This window comes from Notechis scutatus, chromosome 1 (genome assembly GCF_049901735.1).
Source record: "Notechis scutatus isolate UNSWTSFEM ecotype Mainland chromosome 1, rNotScu1.2, whole genome shotgun sequence".
Taxonomy (NCBI): domain Eukaryota; kingdom Metazoa; phylum Chordata; class Lepidosauria; order Squamata; family Elapidae; genus Notechis; species Notechis scutatus.
Window position 1 is genome coordinate 4,747,473 of NC_142009.1, and position 17,330 is coordinate 4,764,802.

At 44.7% G+C, this 17,330-nt stretch overlaps 1 protein-coding gene and 1 non-coding gene across 2 annotated transcripts in view; both read right to left on the reverse strand.

Annotated features, from left to right (window-relative positions):
• NCOR1 (nuclear receptor corepressor 1) overlaps positions 1 to 17,330 on the reverse strand; it is a 192,026-nt gene that overhangs the window by 151,231 nt on the left and 23,465 nt on the right. The window contains 3 exon segments of the mRNA XM_087968131.1: positions 4,669 to 4,864; positions 6,830 to 6,963; positions 16,576 to 16,751. Coding sequence (XP_087824257.1) covers positions 4,669 to 4,864; positions 6,830 to 6,963; positions 16,576 to 16,683 — 438 coding nt within the window. The 5' untranslated portion in view covers positions 16,684 to 16,751.
• LOC113426811 (U6 spliceosomal RNA) lies at positions 12,925 to 13,031 on the reverse strand. The gene has a single exon (XR_003372738.1). It is a non-coding gene; the product is annotated as a U6 spliceosomal RNA (small nuclear RNA).

The following is a 17,330-nucleotide window of genomic DNA, read 5'->3' on the forward strand; positions in this document are numbered from 1 at the left end:
AAACAGCCCAAAAAGGCCCGAAAAATGGCCAGAGTGTGCAGGAGACCATGGAGGGAGAAAACAAGGCACAGGGGGGCCTGCGTGCGAACCCTCTCCCGCTGATCTGGCCCTCGAGGAAATCCAGTTTGACATCCCTGTCCTGTACAATTTGACACAAGTGACCAGCCAGTCTCTTCTTCTTCAAAACCTCCAGTGATGGAGCACCCATCCCTTCTGGTGGCCAGCTGTTCCCCTGGTTAATTCTCCTCACTGTTAGGAGGTTTCTCCTTAATTCCGGGGTCGCTTCTCTCCTTGGTTCGTTTCCATCTGTATCATCTGCATCATCCATCCCTTCTCGTCCTGCCTTCGGGGGCTTCGGAAAATAAGTTGACCTGCCTCTTCTTTGGGGCAGCCCATCGAATATTGGAGTACTGCTATCCTGTCTCCCTCTAACATCAAAAACATCATCCAAAAAGCACAACAAAGAAGGTTCTTCCTGCACCAACTCAGAAAGCTCAAACTGCCCAAAAGGAGCTGCTGATCCAGTTCTACAGAGGAATGATGGAGTCTGTCATCTGCACCTCTATAACTGTCTGGTTTGGTTCTGCAACCCAAAAGGACAGACACAGACTCCAGAGATAAATTAGGATTGCAGAAAAAACAATTACTACCAACCTGCCTTCCATGGAGGACTTGCATACTGCATGAGTCAAAAAGAGGGCTGTGGAAATATCTACACACCCCTCACACATCCTGGATATAAACTGTTTCAACTCCCACCCTCAAAACAACGCTATAGAGCACTGCACACCAGAACAACTAGACACAAGGAAAGTTTTTTCCCGAAAGCCATCTTTCTGTTAAACAAATATTTCCCTCAACACTGTTCAACTACTGACAAAGTCTGCACTATTATTACTGTTAATCTTCTCATCACTCCTTATCGCCCATCCCCTCCCACTTGTGACTGTATGACTGTAACTTTGTGGCTTCTATCCTTATGATTTATATTGACTGTTTCCTAGTTTGATTTGATTGCTTATTGTACCCTATGATTCTTATTAAGTGTTGTATCTTTTGACTCTTTACTAATGTATCTTTTCTTTTATGTACACTGAGAGCTTATGCACCAAAGACAAATCCCCTGTGTGTTCAATCACACTTGGCGAATAAAGAATTCTACTCTATTCTATTCTATTTCTATTTCTATTCTATTCTAATTTCTATTCTATTCTAATTTCTATTCTATTCTACTATTCTAATTTCTATTCTATTCTACTATTCTAATTTCTATTCTATTCTATTCTATATCCCATTCTATATTCTATATCTATATTCTATATCCCTTCCCATCCTGTAGAGTTGTAATTGCAGGAATGTGCCAATCTCGGATGGCAAACCTCAGATAAAGAATGTTTCCAATCAATTAATTTTAAAGACCCCTTTTCTGGGTACCATAGGCACTGAGCTGCAATCTCCTGGACCAGCCTTAAGAGATTTCTCTGTGGTACCTCGGTATTATTTTTCTTCAACAAATAGCCTAATTCATCTACATGCTTCCTTTGTTCCTCAGAAAGTGAAGACCCCATACTTACAGAAACCAAAAGGTTGAAGAAACCACAAAGGGTTGAAGGTGCACCAAATCCTTGCGGACGAAGTAAGAGGGTGCCTGTTCATGCGCCACTTGTTGTAATGACGAGGCAGTCGAGTTGTTTGATCATGAACAACTGAATCATGATGATCTTTACTGGAGTCTAGTCTTGCATTTATACACATTTTTAGTTATCCTCCATCACTGGTTAACTTTGGTTACTGCTTAACTTTCGTTACTGTTTAGCACAGTAATCCATACAATTAATTATCTCTAGTTAAAGTCTAACATATGTTTACTTCCTCTCTCTAATCCTCCTTTAGATTAGTGACTTTGTTTACCTTTGTATTTGCTTGGAAACATTCTTTATCTGAGGTTTGCCATCCGAGATTGGAACATTCCTGCAATTACAACTCTACACCATCCCATCCTATTTAAATTCAATTCCTATATCCTTCTATTCTATTGTAATCTATGACTATTATTAAGTGTTGTACCTGATAATTCTTGACCCTTGATGAATGTATCTTTTCTTTTATGTACACTGAGAGCATTTGCATAAAGACAAATTCCATCTGTGTCCAATCACCCTTGGCCAATAAAGAATTCTATTCTATTCTACATTCTCTTCTCTTCTACATTCTATTCTATTCTATTCTATTCTATTCTATTCTATTCTATTCTACATTCTCTTCTCTTCCTCCTATATTCTATTCTATTCGCTTCTATTCTATATTCTCTTCTATTCTATTCTACATTCTATTCTCTTCTACATTCTATTCTCGTCTTCTATTCTATATTCTCTTCTCTTCTACATTCTATTCTATTCTCTTCTATTAGTTTCTATTCTATATTCTATTCTCTTCTATTCTACATTCTCTTCTACATTCTACTCTCTTCTATTCTATTCTACACTCTCTTCTCTTCTCTTCTACATTCTCTTCTCTTGTCTTCTATTCTATATTCTCTTCTCTTCTACATTCTCTTCTCTTCTATTCTACATTCTCTTCTCTTCTACATTCTATTCTCTTCTCTTCTACATTCTATTCTCTTCTCTTCTACATTCTACTCTCTTCTATTCTATTCTACATTCTCTTCTCTTCTACATTCTATTCTATTCTATTCTCTTCTACATTCTCTTCTCTTCTACATTCTATTCTCTTCTCTTCTATTAGTTTCTATTCTATATTCTATTCTATTCTACATTCTCTTCTCTTCTACATTCTATTCTATTCTCTTCTATTCTACATTCTCTTCTCTTCCTCCTATATTCTATTCTATTCGCTTCTATTCTATATTCTCTTCTATTCTCTTCTACATTCTATTCTCTTCTACATTCTATTCTCTTGTCTTCTATTCTATATTCTCTTCTCTTCTCTTCTACATTCTATTCTATTCTCTTCTATTAGTTTCTATTCTATATTCTATTCTATTCTATTCTATTCTATTCTATTCTACATTCTCTTCTCTTCTACATTCTACTCTTCTATTCTATTCTACATTCTCTTCTCTTCTACATTCTACTCTTCTATTTTATTCTACATTCTCTTCTCTTCTACATTCTATATTCTCTTCTCTTCTCTTCTACATTCTGTTCTATTTGCTTCTATTCGCTTCTATTCTATATTCTATTCTATTCTCTTCTACATTCTATTCTCTTCTACATTCTCTTCTCTTCTCTTCTCTTCTCTTCTTCTACATTCTCTTCTCTTCTCTTCTATTCTACATTCTCTTCTCTTCTACATTCTATTCTATTCTCTTCTATTCGCTTCTATTCTATATTCTATTCTATTCTAAATTCTCTTCTCTTCTACATCCTATTCTCTTCTCTTCTATTCTACATCCTATTCTCTTCTCTTCTCTTCTACATTCTCTTCTCTTCTCTTCGACATTCTCTTCTCTTCTACATTCTATTCTATTCTATTCTATTCTACATTCTCTTCTCTTCTACATTCTCTTCTCTTCTACATTCTCTTCTATTCTCTTCTACATTCTCTTCTCTTCTATTCCTAGTCCTTCTGTTCTCTAGACCAGGGGTTTCCAACTTTAGCAACTTTAAGATTTGTGGACTTCAACTCCCAGAATTCCTCGCCAGCTTCGCTGGGTGAGGAATTCTGGGAGTTGAAGTCCACAAGACTTAAAGTTAGCAAGGTTGGAGACCCCTGCTCTAGACTAGCCATACATGCGTATGAGAAAAACAGACAGAGCTTAGTTCACACCACCAAGGGGTTGATATTTCTTTTTAATCACACCCAGTCGATGCGCCTGAAAAAAAAACTTGAGCATAAATGGCTTTTATTAGCTTCCAGCAAGCCGTGTATCCCACTGTGACATGATAACCGAAGTCGACTGGGAAGCCCGATTCGCTTAACGGCTGTGTGGCTAATTTAACAGTTGTAGTGATTCACTTAACCACCGTGGCCAGAAAGGTTGTAAAAAGGGGGCAAAACTCACTTAACAACTGCCTCGCTGCGCGATGGTCCCAATTACGGTCGTAAGTCGAGGACTACCTGTATTACCAGGAGTGGGAATCAAATTTTTTAACAACCGGTTCTGTGGGCGTGGCTTAGTTGGTGGGTGTGGCTTGGTGGTCATGTGACGGATGGATATGGCTTGGTGGTCATGTTATTGGATGGGTGTGGCCAACTCAATATTACTCACATCAAGGCACGATATCCTCACCTGGTCACTCATGACTGTGGGGATTCTGCAACAGTCATAAGTGTGAAAAACAGTCATAAGTCACTTTTTTCAGTGCCATTGTAACTTTGAATGGTCCCTCCACACAAGCAAAGTACCAGCAAAGGAGGGAAAAAGAAACTCCAGAGACGTTCCTGAGACAGGAAGTCTAGTCCTGCCAAGAATGTAATAAGGGTTAACGGAGAGGCAGTTTCTGTAAGCAACCCCAGAATGTTTCCTTCCTGCCTTCCTTACAGGATTAGCCCTGTAATTTCTTCTAACAACCGGTTCTCCGAACTGCTTAGAATGTTAACAACCGGTTCTACCAAATAGGTGCAAACTGGTAGTATCCCACCCCTGTGTATTACCCCTTGATTGGCTGCCCGAAAAGTCTCTGCTCCACCAGGGTCTGGCTTTACCTTCTTCAGGTCCGATGAGCGCAGCCCTTCCTGGAGCTGGTGGGCCAAGGGCAGGACCGCAGTGGCACTGACCCGCTGGTAATGAGAGTCCGAAACCTGGTCCAGGCGTGGCCGCTTGGAGTCCAGCGCATCGTGGTCGGCTTGGGAAGGGCCAGCGTGGAACTGGGACTCGTAGCCCGATCTCCTCTCCTGAGGCCTGGAGGAAGAAGAGGAAGGCAAAGAGGGGAGAGTGAGGAAGAAGCTCAGAGCTGGGGAGAGGGGAAAAAAAAACAGCCAGAGCTGCCCCGATCCGAGGTCTCCCTAAACCACCCAAGAAAAATTTAAACGAACAAACCCAAAAAATTGTAATGGATAGAAGAGAATATTTATAGCTCAGGGTTGAATCGTGGGGTCTTGGGGGCTCTATGAGCTTGGTTGTTTTCTAGCAGATGGTTTATTACCCAACATCATCAATGCTAGAAGGGAAGGGGGTTTAGGAAGAGAAGTGAAGAAATAGGAGGGACAGGAGGAGGAGGAGGAGGAGGAGAACTGTGGTGGTCCTTGATGCTCCCTGAACTTGGTGGTTTCCTTGCAAACGTTTCTTTACCCAACTAGGTAACATAATCAGTGTTAGAAGGAAAGGAGGCTTGCAGGGAGGAGGAGGAGGAGGAGGAATGGGTGAAGGGGGGTGGGGAGAAGGGGGAGAGGGGAGGAGAAGAAGGAGGAGGAGGAGGAGGAGGAGAGTGCGATCTTGGTTCTCCCTGAACTTGGTTTCCTTGCAAACGTTTCTTTACCCAACTAGGTAACATAATCAGTGTTAGAAGGGAAGGAGGCTTGCAGGGAGGAGGGGAGGAGGGGGGAGGAGGGGGAGGAGGGGAGGAGGGGGAGGAGGAGGAGGAGGAGGAGGAGGAGGAGGAGGAGGAATGGGAGAAGGGGGGGGGGGGAGGGGAGAGGGGAGGAGGAGGAGGAGGAGAGTGCGATCTTGGTTCTCCCTGAACTTGGTTTCCTTGCAAACGTTTCTTTACCCAACTACGTAACATCATCAATGTTACAAGAGAAGGGGGTTTATGGAAAGGAGGAGAGGAGAGGAACAACACAGCAGCAGCAGCAGCAGCAGCAGCAGCAGGAGGATGACAACTGTGGGGTCCTTGGTGCTCCCTGAACTTAGACATTTTCTTGCAGATTGAAGTAGGTGACATCATTAATGCCAGGAGGAGGAGGAGGAGGAGGGGGAGGGGGAGGAGGAGGAGGAGAACTTGGTGCTCTGAGTTTGGGGGTTTTCTTGCAAACATTTCACGACCCAACTAGGGAACATCATCAGTGCTAGAGGAGGAGCAGTTGTCTTGGTTCTCTCTGAGCTGGGTGGTTTCCTTGCAGACATTTCTTTATCCAGCTAGGGAACATCATCAATGCTAGAAGGGAGTGGGGTTTATGGAGAGGAGGAGGAGGAGGAGGAGGAGGAAGACTTTGAGGTCCTTGATGCTCTCAGAACGTGGTGGTTTTCTTGCAGACAATTAATTTAATTAATAAACTAAGTAACATCATCAGTGTAAGAAGGGATTTACTTACCATGGCTTGTCCTGTCATGTTCGTGAAGATGTTATTTTTATCCTTGGAAATGGGGTTGTCGTTTATTGTAGCCAATATATATATATATATAAACAGAGAGCAAACTGCACTCCATTCTAGCCCTGATGAAGTTACCTAGTTGGGTCATGAAACAGCTGCAGGAAAACCACCAAACTGAGACCACCAGGGGCCCACACTCCTCCTCCTCCTCCTCCTCCTCACACCCATTGCCTTCTAGACCTGACGATGTCACCTAGTTGGATAACCAAACCGCTGCAGGAAAACCACCAAACTCAAGAGAGCACCAGGGACCCCATAGTCCTCTTCCCTCTCCTCCTAACTCCCCCTTTTCCCTTTCTCCTCGCAAACCACTCCTCCCTTCTAGCACTGCTATTACCTAGTTGGGTCACAAAACTACCAAACTCAGGGAAGCATCCAGGACCCCACAAAAAGCTGCCACTAATAAGAGGGGCTCGCCCCCAATGCTAACACCGCCCTCTTGAATCACACCTCACCCGGCACCCTGCCTGGAACAAGGACAGACTCGGAGCTCATCTAAAATAATAATAATAATAATAATACCAATAGCCGCAGAGAAAACACCAAAGCTTACCGGTCTGAGCCAGGATGAAATTCGGAGAGCAAAGAGGGCCGGCGGCGGAGCTGCTGCTGCTGCTGCTGCTGCAGAAGTTGGCTACCCTGGCCGACTTCCAAGTGAGACGTGCGGAAATCCGGGACCGCAAACTCCTATGAAGGAAAGGAAGGACAGGAAGGGCCGTTAAGGGCAGAGGGAGGCATCTCAAGGCAAGACCAAACAGAATGAGACCAGAGACCAGGTCCACCTTCTCTGGAGGGATCTCCACGAACATCTGGCCCTCCTTCTGGTGGCAGAGGTCTTCTCCAACATCCCCCGGCTTTAGAATAGCGTTTCCCAACTTGATTTAAATTTACTGAACAATTTATTTATTTATTTATTTATTTATTTATTAACTTTATTAAAATTTTATTTCAAAATAAACCCATCTTTCAGTTACACAGTGTGTGTGGACTAGGTACATATATCTTGTGCGCAAGTATTTATTTATTTTTACAATTTTTTTTTTATTTTTTTTTTATTTTTATAAACACATCGTTGTGTGAACGGTGTGGTTCCAGGGAGTTTTACATTTTGAAACAAACATGACAATCATTCCACTTGGCTATTATTTTTCTCACATCATTTGATATTAATACATATTATTGTTTTAATTATTTAATATTCTCATACCCTATTTTATATCAATCTCTATACTCTTAACATCATTTCTTTTGTCATAGCTTCTATATTGATAGTCATATTTGCAAGTATTCAACAAACTGAATATACCTATCCAGATTGTTTTACTTGTACAAGTATTTATATTATGTATACATTTACTAGGATTACACTCAGAATATCATTCAACTTCTTACTTTATTTTCCAACCATTTATAAAGTAAATCTCGTATCATATAATAGTCCGCTTCTTCTTGTTCTTTAATTGCCAATGTTAATCTACTCATTTCTTCACTTTCCAATATTTTCATAATCACCTCTTCCTCTATCGGAAACTTTTCATTTTCCCAGTTTTCAGTAAATACAATTCTAGCTGCTGTTAATATACGTATGATGAAGTATGTTTTTTTCTTTACTATAGTTTTCGGGTAAAATCCCCCATAAGAATATCTCTGGTTTTTAAATCTGTGTGTTGTTTTATCATCTTTTCCAACCGTGTGTTTATTTTAGTCCAATATCTTTTAGCTTCTGTACATGTCCACCACATATGGTAGTATGTTCCAGGCGTCTGGTGACATTTCCAACTTTTCGCTGATTGTGCTTTTTTTTCCCTTTGAAGACGTTTCGTTTCTCATGAGCTTCGGTGGCGCAGTGGTTAGAGTGCAATATTGCAGGCCTACTTCTGCTGACTTGTCGGTGCCTGCAGTTTGGCAGTTCAAATCCCACGAGGCTCAAGGTGGACACAGCCTTCCATCCTTCCAAGGTGGGTAAAATGAGGACCCAAAATTGTTGGGGGGGGGGGTGGGGCAATAGGCTGGCTCTGTAAACCACTTTGAGAGGGCTGTAAAAGCATTGTAAGACGGCATATAAGTGCTATTGCTATTGGACTCTGAGCATAGCGGGGAAGGGAAGGATTTATGTTCCTTGCAGACAGCTGGTCATTTACATCCTTTTTAGAGAGCCGTTGAGGCCACTTGGAGGTTAATCCATTTTCTCAGGGTCACCTGAGTGGTGCAAAGGGGTATGAAGCCTATTGTAACGCAGACCTCTCAATAATTCCAAGAAAGCTCCACACCAATCTGCACTACTCAGGAGACCCCGAGGACATGGATAAACCTCCAGGTGGCCTCAACAACTCTCTAAAAAGGATGCAAATGACCAGCTGTCTGCAAGGAGTATAAATCCTTCCTTTCCCAACCAGCCTATCAGAGCTGAAAAAGCTTCTTGGATGAGAAGCAAAATATCTTCCAAAGACAAAACCACCACCACCAGAAAAGTCCAGTTGCCTCTTGGGGAAAAAAAAACAAGCTTTGGGACTGGTTTCGGTTAGAAAATGCTTATTCCATTTACAGATTAGTCCTCCACTTAATAGTTTCAACTTATAACAGTACAGGTGGTCCTTGACTTACAATGGTTTATTTCGCGACCAATCAAACGGTTACACTGCTCTTGCAATTGACAAGTCACTGAAAAAAGTGACTTTGACCCCGGGATGGGATTCAAAAAAATTTTTTAACAACCGGTTCTGTGGGCATGGTTGGTGGGCGTGGTTAGGTGAGCGTGACCATGTGACTGGGTAGCCGTGGGTTTTGGGGTTGTTGTTTTTTTTTGCCTTCTGAGACTTAGGGAAGCCTCTGGGGGGGGGGGCATTTTTGCTCCCAGAAAGCTTCCTTGGGGCCCAGGAAGGCAAAAAATGGAGCACCCCCTCGCACCCCCTCCATTTTTTGCCTTCCTGGGTCTCAGGAAGCCTCCTGGGCGAAGGAGTAAGACAGCGAGGGGGATCCTGGCACGGCTGATCATCAGAACAGCTGATCGTCGGGAGGGGAAAAAATATCTTAAGGACTGACTGGGCGGGGAGAGGAGGGACCAGCCAGGGGCACAATTTGCTGGTTCTCCAGAACTGCACAGAATCGTAACAACCGGTTATATAGAACCGGTCCGAACCAGTAGAATACCACCCCTGCTTTGACTGTTTTTCCACACTTACGACCGTTGCAGCGTCCCCATAATCATGCGATCCCAATTCAGACTCTTGCCAACTTTGATTCATCCTGATGACCGTTGCGGCGTCCCGGAATCGTGTGCTTTCCACCACCCCTTTTGCGACCCTTCGGATGACCCAACCGGGGGAATGCCAGGTTCGCTTAACAAGGGCAGCGATTCGCTTAACAACCGTGGCAAGAAAAATCGCAAAACGGACATCGCTTTCTGGCTTGGCCACAGAAGGGGCGTTGGGACTTACCTGACACGCCCTTTTCTCTGTGAGCTGTTCAGAGCATCCATTGTTTGGAGGGGGGGATGATGCTTCTGTCGCTCGTTTGATAGGCTGGGCTTTAATTGGGAGGACCCTCCTCCTCCTCCTCCTCCACGGGACTCCTCCCCAGCGTCCCCAGTTTTGGCGAAGTCGAAGCGATGAAATATTTCTTCTCCTTCACCCTTTCTAATACTTGGCCGGAATAGCATCCCACCAGACGAATAAAGGTGGGGATGGATGCTCTTCACGAGAAAGGGCGTGTCAGGTAAGTACCAACGCCCCTTCTCCAGATGAGCTGTTCAGAGCATCCATTGTTTGGGGCACACCAAAGCTTGGCGTGTCCTACGGGAGGCCTTCCGTCTGGTTCGGATTCCCCTTTTTCTTGGTCCCTATGGACCCTTTGTAACACTTTCCTGTCAAAAGGCAGCCTCCGTAGAGGCGAAGACATCATTCTAATAGTTTCTAAATAAAAGGCGATGGTGGGGCCCATGTTGTCGCCTTGTAAATGTTCGCTATTGGCGCTTGTGGCCCATGTTGTCAACATCGCAGCGCTCCAGGTCGAATGAGCAGTGATGCCCCTGGGTACAGGAAGAGAATTGTGTCTCGTAGGACTTGGGAACTGTGCTCTCAGCCACTTACTGGTCATTGAGGAAGGGGTCTTGCACCCAACGGTGGGTGGTTGAGAAGAAACGAAGAGAACCTTTGTTTCCTAACACACATCGGTGCAGTTGAAATATATGCAGAAAGCTCGCCTTACATCTAGACTGCGGCATTGTCGTGCCAGATTTCATGTCGGTTTCAGACAAATGTACGGGAGTATCAGTTCCTATGGTCTGTGGAAACCCAAAATTTATCTATGGGTGAAAGATGGATCTGGACTAAGGACCACTTTGTCTGTGTGAAAAATACAGAGCTCCTGTCTAACTGACAAGACTACTAGATCCAAGATGTAACTGGCCGACGTCATGGCAACCAAGAGAGCCTCCTTGTACGTTAGGAACGGAGACGCATGGTCTACATGGGCTCAAAGGGAGTTTTCTTGAGTGCGGTCAGGACCTTGTTGAGGTCCCACGTGTGATCTCAATGCACTACAGGATGCCGTAAGATTGTAGCCCCGTGCAAGAAAACGGCCTAGGCGTGGGTGATGAGAGATGGACTGCAAGTCTCTCCTAGTGATGACCGATGCTAAGGCCTCCCCTTTGCCTGTTGATATGAACAAGATAATAATGAAACGTCATATAAATAACCCTGCCGTCTAACAGGTGTTCCCCTGAGATGGACAGCCAGAGCCACCAGAACCTTCGTAAGAACCTTGGGCAGGTGACAACCCAAAGGACAGTGCAATGCATTCAAAACGTTGAGTATTACAACAAAAACTAAGAGGTTTGCTATGTGAGGATCTAATTGGAATGTGGGCATGGGCCTCCGTTAAGCCAACGGAGGGTAGAAAATCGCCCCTTCTGAAGCTCAGAAGTATGGAGTTCAGTACGCTCGTCTTAAGCCTCCTGTGAACTAGGGATCGATTAAGTCATTTGTAAAACTAAAATTGCCCCTGCTGATCTGGTGCCACAGGTCGGTTGCCTGGATCTCCAATAAATGAACAATAGCTGTCTCCATCGTGCTCCCTTTAACGGGATCCCCGGAGAGAAGGCAAGTAATGCAAAGGTTCCGGGGAGAGGAGGGAAATTCTGTAGCCAGGCCGAATCTTCTGATACCTCTAACCCAGGAAACAGAGGTAGAGGCATCCCATCTGTCCGTCAAAGGCTTGAGCCTTCCACCAATAGGGGCACAGTCGTGAGTCCTATGTTGTGCCTATTTCATGTTCCTCAAGAGATACTCTTGCTCTGCCCTCCCCTTCAGTATCTATCTCCAGATCGGAAACTATCTGACTGTTGGTGATTCATGCGTCCAGACGGTCCCTGGAGTCTGGAGAGGAAAAAGTCCCTGGTAGAGGGAACAAAAGAACCTTCCAAAAAGCTGGGAAGGACTATTTTTGGGGTCTATGAAAAGAGAAGAACTTATTTTCCGCTTCTAGTCTCTATCAGTGATAGGTCAGGGGCACCACCGATGTCTGCTTGCCAATGTCTGAGCCATAGCAGTCGGCGAGGAGTAACCTGAGATGCCCTGGCTTGAGCAGATAATTTAATAAGAGTTTTGCAGCGTCCTTGTGTGCCCTGATATTGGAATTTGAGATAATCTCCCTCAGATGGCGGACAATCTAGTAAAAAAAAGGGGGGGGGGGATGAGGCCGACTCCACTCTTATGGCCCTCACATCAGATCGACATACATGGGGACAACTCGGCCCTGTATATCCTTTGACTTGAGAGCCTCTTCTGCTTCCGTTGGAATTGCAGAGGAGGAGGATAATTGCCATTATTGTTTTATCTGCTATCGTGGTAACGAGAAATTTAGCAGAATGAGAAAACCAAATTAAAAATTTGCTATCATACCCTGTAAGAGGGGTATACGCCACTGCAGAGACCCCTTGTTTCCGGACGAGGTCCAAGAACCACTGTGGGACAGTTATGACTTCCTCTTACATTATTGGTTGGGAGAAGATTAAATCATCTGACACACACACACACACCGCTTATAGTAACGATTGTTGGGCCGAGGGGAAATGGAATATCAAGGCAGGAAGTAGTTTGTTTGTTTTTTTGAAACAACAGAGACTTGAAAAAAAAGTCTTGAGGGCGAAACAGATCTGAAGGTCGGTGGTCTGGCTTAATGCCTTCAATGTTTGACATGCCCTCCCTTTTTTAGGGGATCCGCCTCTGACAGATTTTGGTCACTGTTGTGAGTAGACCGTTCCTCAACCTGTTCCATCTGGTCTCTAGTTCTCCCTCATCCTCTGCATCGTGTGAATGTGTAACTGGATTATATAATACTCCCCTGAAGGAGGTACCTGCTGGTAACGAAGGTCTGTTCTGCATAGGAACTAAATCGAGTGAGAATCGAGGTCAGATTGTGGAGGCTGCCTAGCCATCAACTTCTACCGTGCTCCGGCTGCGATGCCTCTTCAAGTGGCCATGTCCCTTCCAGGCCTTCAATTTGTCAGGGATATCCTCTGGGAGGAGGAATTCTGGGGTGGTCCTACAACTGTCTGTCAGGCAAGTAGCGCTGCTGAAGGCCTGGGTTGAACCGGTCTCTCTGAGGCTCTCCTGGATGGCATCGAGAGACCCAGGGATGGAGGCAAGGTGAAATAGGGAACACTTCACAAATTTGCGTGTCATCCTTGCGCAGGGGCCATGCTAATCTTCTCTGTATCATTCCAAGTTTAGTATACGTGCTGCTGAAGCAAGCACTCCGGAACTGGGATCAGCCTGGCTGGGGAAGAGGACTGAGACTTCTGTTCAACCTCCCTCATGCATTTATTTTTATTTTTTTTAATTTAAGATATGCTCATCTAACGCATTTTGATGTCTCTTGGCATCCTTTGTTGCCTTAGAGGTCTCTCTAGGTTGGTTTATTGTCCTCTGGGGGTATTTTTGGTTGCCTTTGAAGATTCTGACCTAAAGCCCACAAGGTGAGATATCTATATCTATGTGGGTCTTTGGTTATTCGGGTTTTCTCCCGCGTAAGATTGGAAGTATCTAGGCAACGTTTCAATGAAGTCTCATTCATCATCTTCAGGCTTGTGTCTTCGGCTCTGTGCTTCTCAGAGTGATGTGAGCTTGCAGCTGCTTCTTCCTTTTAACTGCTAGTGGGGTGTGACTTGATTGGGTGGGGGCTTGGCTGTGTTCTGATTGGGTGGGGGTGTGTTCTCATTGGTTGGGGTTTGGCTGTGTTCTGATTGGTTGGGGGTTGGCCGTGTTCTGATTGGCTGGAGGTGTGTTCTGTTCAGGTGGGGGCTTGGTTGTGCTCAGGTTAGTCTTAGTTGCTGGGGGATTTGAGCTGGTGAGCTGTGATCCTGCTGTTTGGCTTCGAGTTCGTGGTCGTGCCGCATCTTCATGGTGGGGGTCAGTTCGCTTCATGTATGGCTCGGAGGGGTTTGAAGCGGGTAGTGATGCAGCTGCAGTACGGCTTCTGGTCCGTGGTCGTGTCTCATCTTCTGTGTGGGTGTGAGTCTGCTTTCTACGTGGAAATGTGGTGGTAGCATCTTGTGTGGCCCTCGTAGGTGTGGGTCTGGTGTCATTCTTCATGTTAGGTACTCGTCTGTTCATGAGGGCGGGTTTCCAAATGGCTGGTAGGCGTATCTATGTATCTATATGTGTAGGTATATCTATGTATCTATATGTGTATGAGATATTAATGGACTGTTGACTGGTTCAGAGGACTGATATAAACAGAGGCAGGGAATCCTCTTGATATTTGCTCCCCCCCTCCATTTTTTGGTAAATTCAATTTGTTATGTTATTATTCATAATAATAATGATATCATTAATATTGTTATTATTGATAATATTTTTGTTATATCTGTGCACAGCTACTAACATAAATTGTTGTGCTGTTACCAATCTCATCATTAGATGACTGACTATGGAATCAAATTGTGAGGCCAAACAGAGAACACCTTTCAGGACCTGTATTGCAACTGGGTGATCCTGCAGTCACTGGCGGTCAACAGCTTCCTGCCCAGACGGACACAGGCCTTGGTGCTCGCTGTTGCTGTGCTGCTGGAATTCTGCGAGGGCTGCCAACTGAAAAAGGAAGCCCAATAGTCAACCTCAGAAAGCGCTCCGTAATCGGCATAAATGTCCCCTGGACCCTCACGGAGATCCTTGTGAGGGGAAGTGGCTTCTCAACAGATAATGCCATGGAATTCTTATAAACAAAATGATGCCGGCGTTGTTTTAGTCGTCAAGATGCAGCATCAACCATCACCTTTTAATGTGAGCCGATGCGAATCTAACTAGAATTTGAGAATTTGAGCAGGAGAACTCAGAGTCCTCTGGCTCTACCCGATCAATAGCCCTTCCTTCTTCTAAATACCTTGCGGGAGTATATCTGAAACTACAGAATCTCCTATGGAGAGATACCTGAGGGTAAGGATGCTCTGTCCTGCTTAGTGACCGGAGTTATAGGGAATTCCAGTCAGAAGGAGCGCTCCGTTGTTCAGAGCAGCATGCTGCACCTCCGCAGAGATACGTTGGCGTATTGCTAATTCCATTCACAGTCACATCTTTGTGAGGATCTTTTCCGGTAAGTCATCATCTTGACAGAATCTGGCCGCTGTTGGAGCAAGGTGGCCACAGAGTCACTTCGAGTCACTTGTATTGATCTAGATGGGCTCCCTGATCTTGTGCAGCTGCGCTGCGTCTGGATTACACAGACAGATTCAGGGGTGGTTGCAGAGAGGGATTGGAGCCGAAGTAGGCCTGGAGGAGATGAGGTTTGAGAATTTTCTTCATCCTCCCACGTGAACTTCTTCACGTGTTTTTCTAGTACCTTATGGCGCTTGTTGGCGTCTTTTTCTGCTGCTTAGGAGATACACTTAGAATGCTTTCAATTTGTTTTGAGAATTTGACACGGCCCTTGAGCTACTGCCGCTTGCCATGGTGACCACTTATTAAATTTTACTGTTAATGAGGCTGAAATGTTGGGCGGTTGGCATGGCCAGGGGCCTGAACCAGCAATGGCCAGGGAACCCTAAAACAATGCTCCCCAGTTTTGTATAAGCTTATGTAAGAATACTGAATCCTTATTCTTGTTCCTATTATTATCGTTATTATTATTTTGTTATTATTATTATTATTATTATTTCCGAATTAGCCAAATTAGGAACACCTCATAGGCCTAGAATTGTTGAAATAAGATGTAGGCCTGCGACAGCTTCCTGCACAGGCGGACATGGGCCTTGGTTCTCGCTGTGGTGCTGCTGTTTAATTCTGTGAGGGCATAAGCCAACAGTTTCCTCCTTAATGAATAAGGGTCCAAAATAGAATAATTATATCTGAATATCTATCTATCTATCTATCTATCTATCTATCTATCTATCTATCCACATACACATACACATGCATATGTATTAGGGTGATTTCTCTTGGGTTCCAGGAAGGAGACCCCTGCTTGGGGAAAGAAAAGCCTCTCACAGTTCCAGAAATAAAATGCAGGTCACTACCGCCTGGTTAGTGAGTCCGCAATGGCACCAGCCGTTATCTCTTTAGGCGCGTAATGAGTTAAAATCGGCTCAGCAGCACTTCCACGCCTTGTGGGGAGTCGATAACTGCAGAGTTTCCCCTTGAATAAAAAGGCGCGGTGGGGGCAGATGGGCGCTGATGCCCCCCACCCCAGACGGTGTTCCAAGGGGAGAGGAAAAAGCCTCGGACCCTTTTAAAATGGAGCCTCTCCCGGCGCGATTGCGGCAGCGGCGATCGCAGTGAGCGGCGGCGGCTCATCACCTCCGATCGTCCTGGGGGCGAGAGATCATTATCTGAAGGTACGGTGAGCTCCCTTGGCTCGAGTTATATATCGAGTTATATATCGTAGGGAGCTGCTTGACTCATTGAAACTCAAAGCCTTAAAGGAGTAGTTGTTTAGAGTTGAAAAGCAAACCTTTTTGTTGTCTCCTTTTGAAGCCTTTTGCTATTCCGGCCAAGGGAAAGGAAATTAAGCTGCCTATATCCACGAAGGCTGAGCAAAAAACTGGGGACGCTAGGGAGGAGTCCCGTGGAGGAGGAGGAGCGTCCTCTCAATGAAAGCCCAGCCTATCAAACGAGCGACAGAAGAAGCATCATCCCCAAACAATGGATGCTCTGAACAGCTCATCTGGAGAATTTCGGGTTCAGTTGTCGTTGTACGTTAAGGACCCCCCTTATATGTAGAAGACAGGAATCCTGGAGCAAGCCCTGCAGGATTGCCCAGAATCTCATCCCACCCACCCACCCCCCGGGGCCCTGTACTACTTGCCTGCTGGTGCCGGCCACTGGGAAAGGTATACTGGACCGAATGCGCCGGGTATCGGCCCTGCTCCGTGCTGAACGCACCCTGGTTGGGAGGGTAGCTTGAGCTGGACATTGTCGTGGGTGTTTTTTGCAAAGTTGTGGGATCAAGAGTGCTGGGCGACCAAGTCTCCAGGAAACGGCCTAGGAAGAACCAGGGGAGTGTTAGGAAGCCCCCAAGACCCGGGGGAAACAAAGTTCTTTTCCTTTTTTTTTCTTTTCTTTTAAATCCATTGGGCATACCCAGATTCCAGGATTAATTTATGGTTCCTTACCATGAAAATGTTGAAAATGCATATGGATAGATCAAAAGACAGGTATGGGTAGATAGATAAACAGGAATATAAGATATGGATGGATGGATGGATGGATGGATGGATGGATGGACGGACAAGGAGAAATAGAGGAGAGAAATGTAGGTAGGTAGGTAGGTAGAAATATGGATACAGATAGACATGGATAGAGAGAGAGAGAGAGAGAAAGAGATGGAGATATAGAGAGATAAAGAGAGATAAATGGAAATAGAGATTGAGATATATAAAGATATAGAGATGATAGATGATACAGACAATACAGACAGATGGAAATAGAGACAATAGAGATAGCAATAGGCAGATAAATGATAGAAGATGATATGATAGGAAGCCAAAGATAGATATAGACAAAGAAAAAGACATAGAGATGATGGACGGATGTATGGAAGGAGAAGGAAAGAAAGAAAGA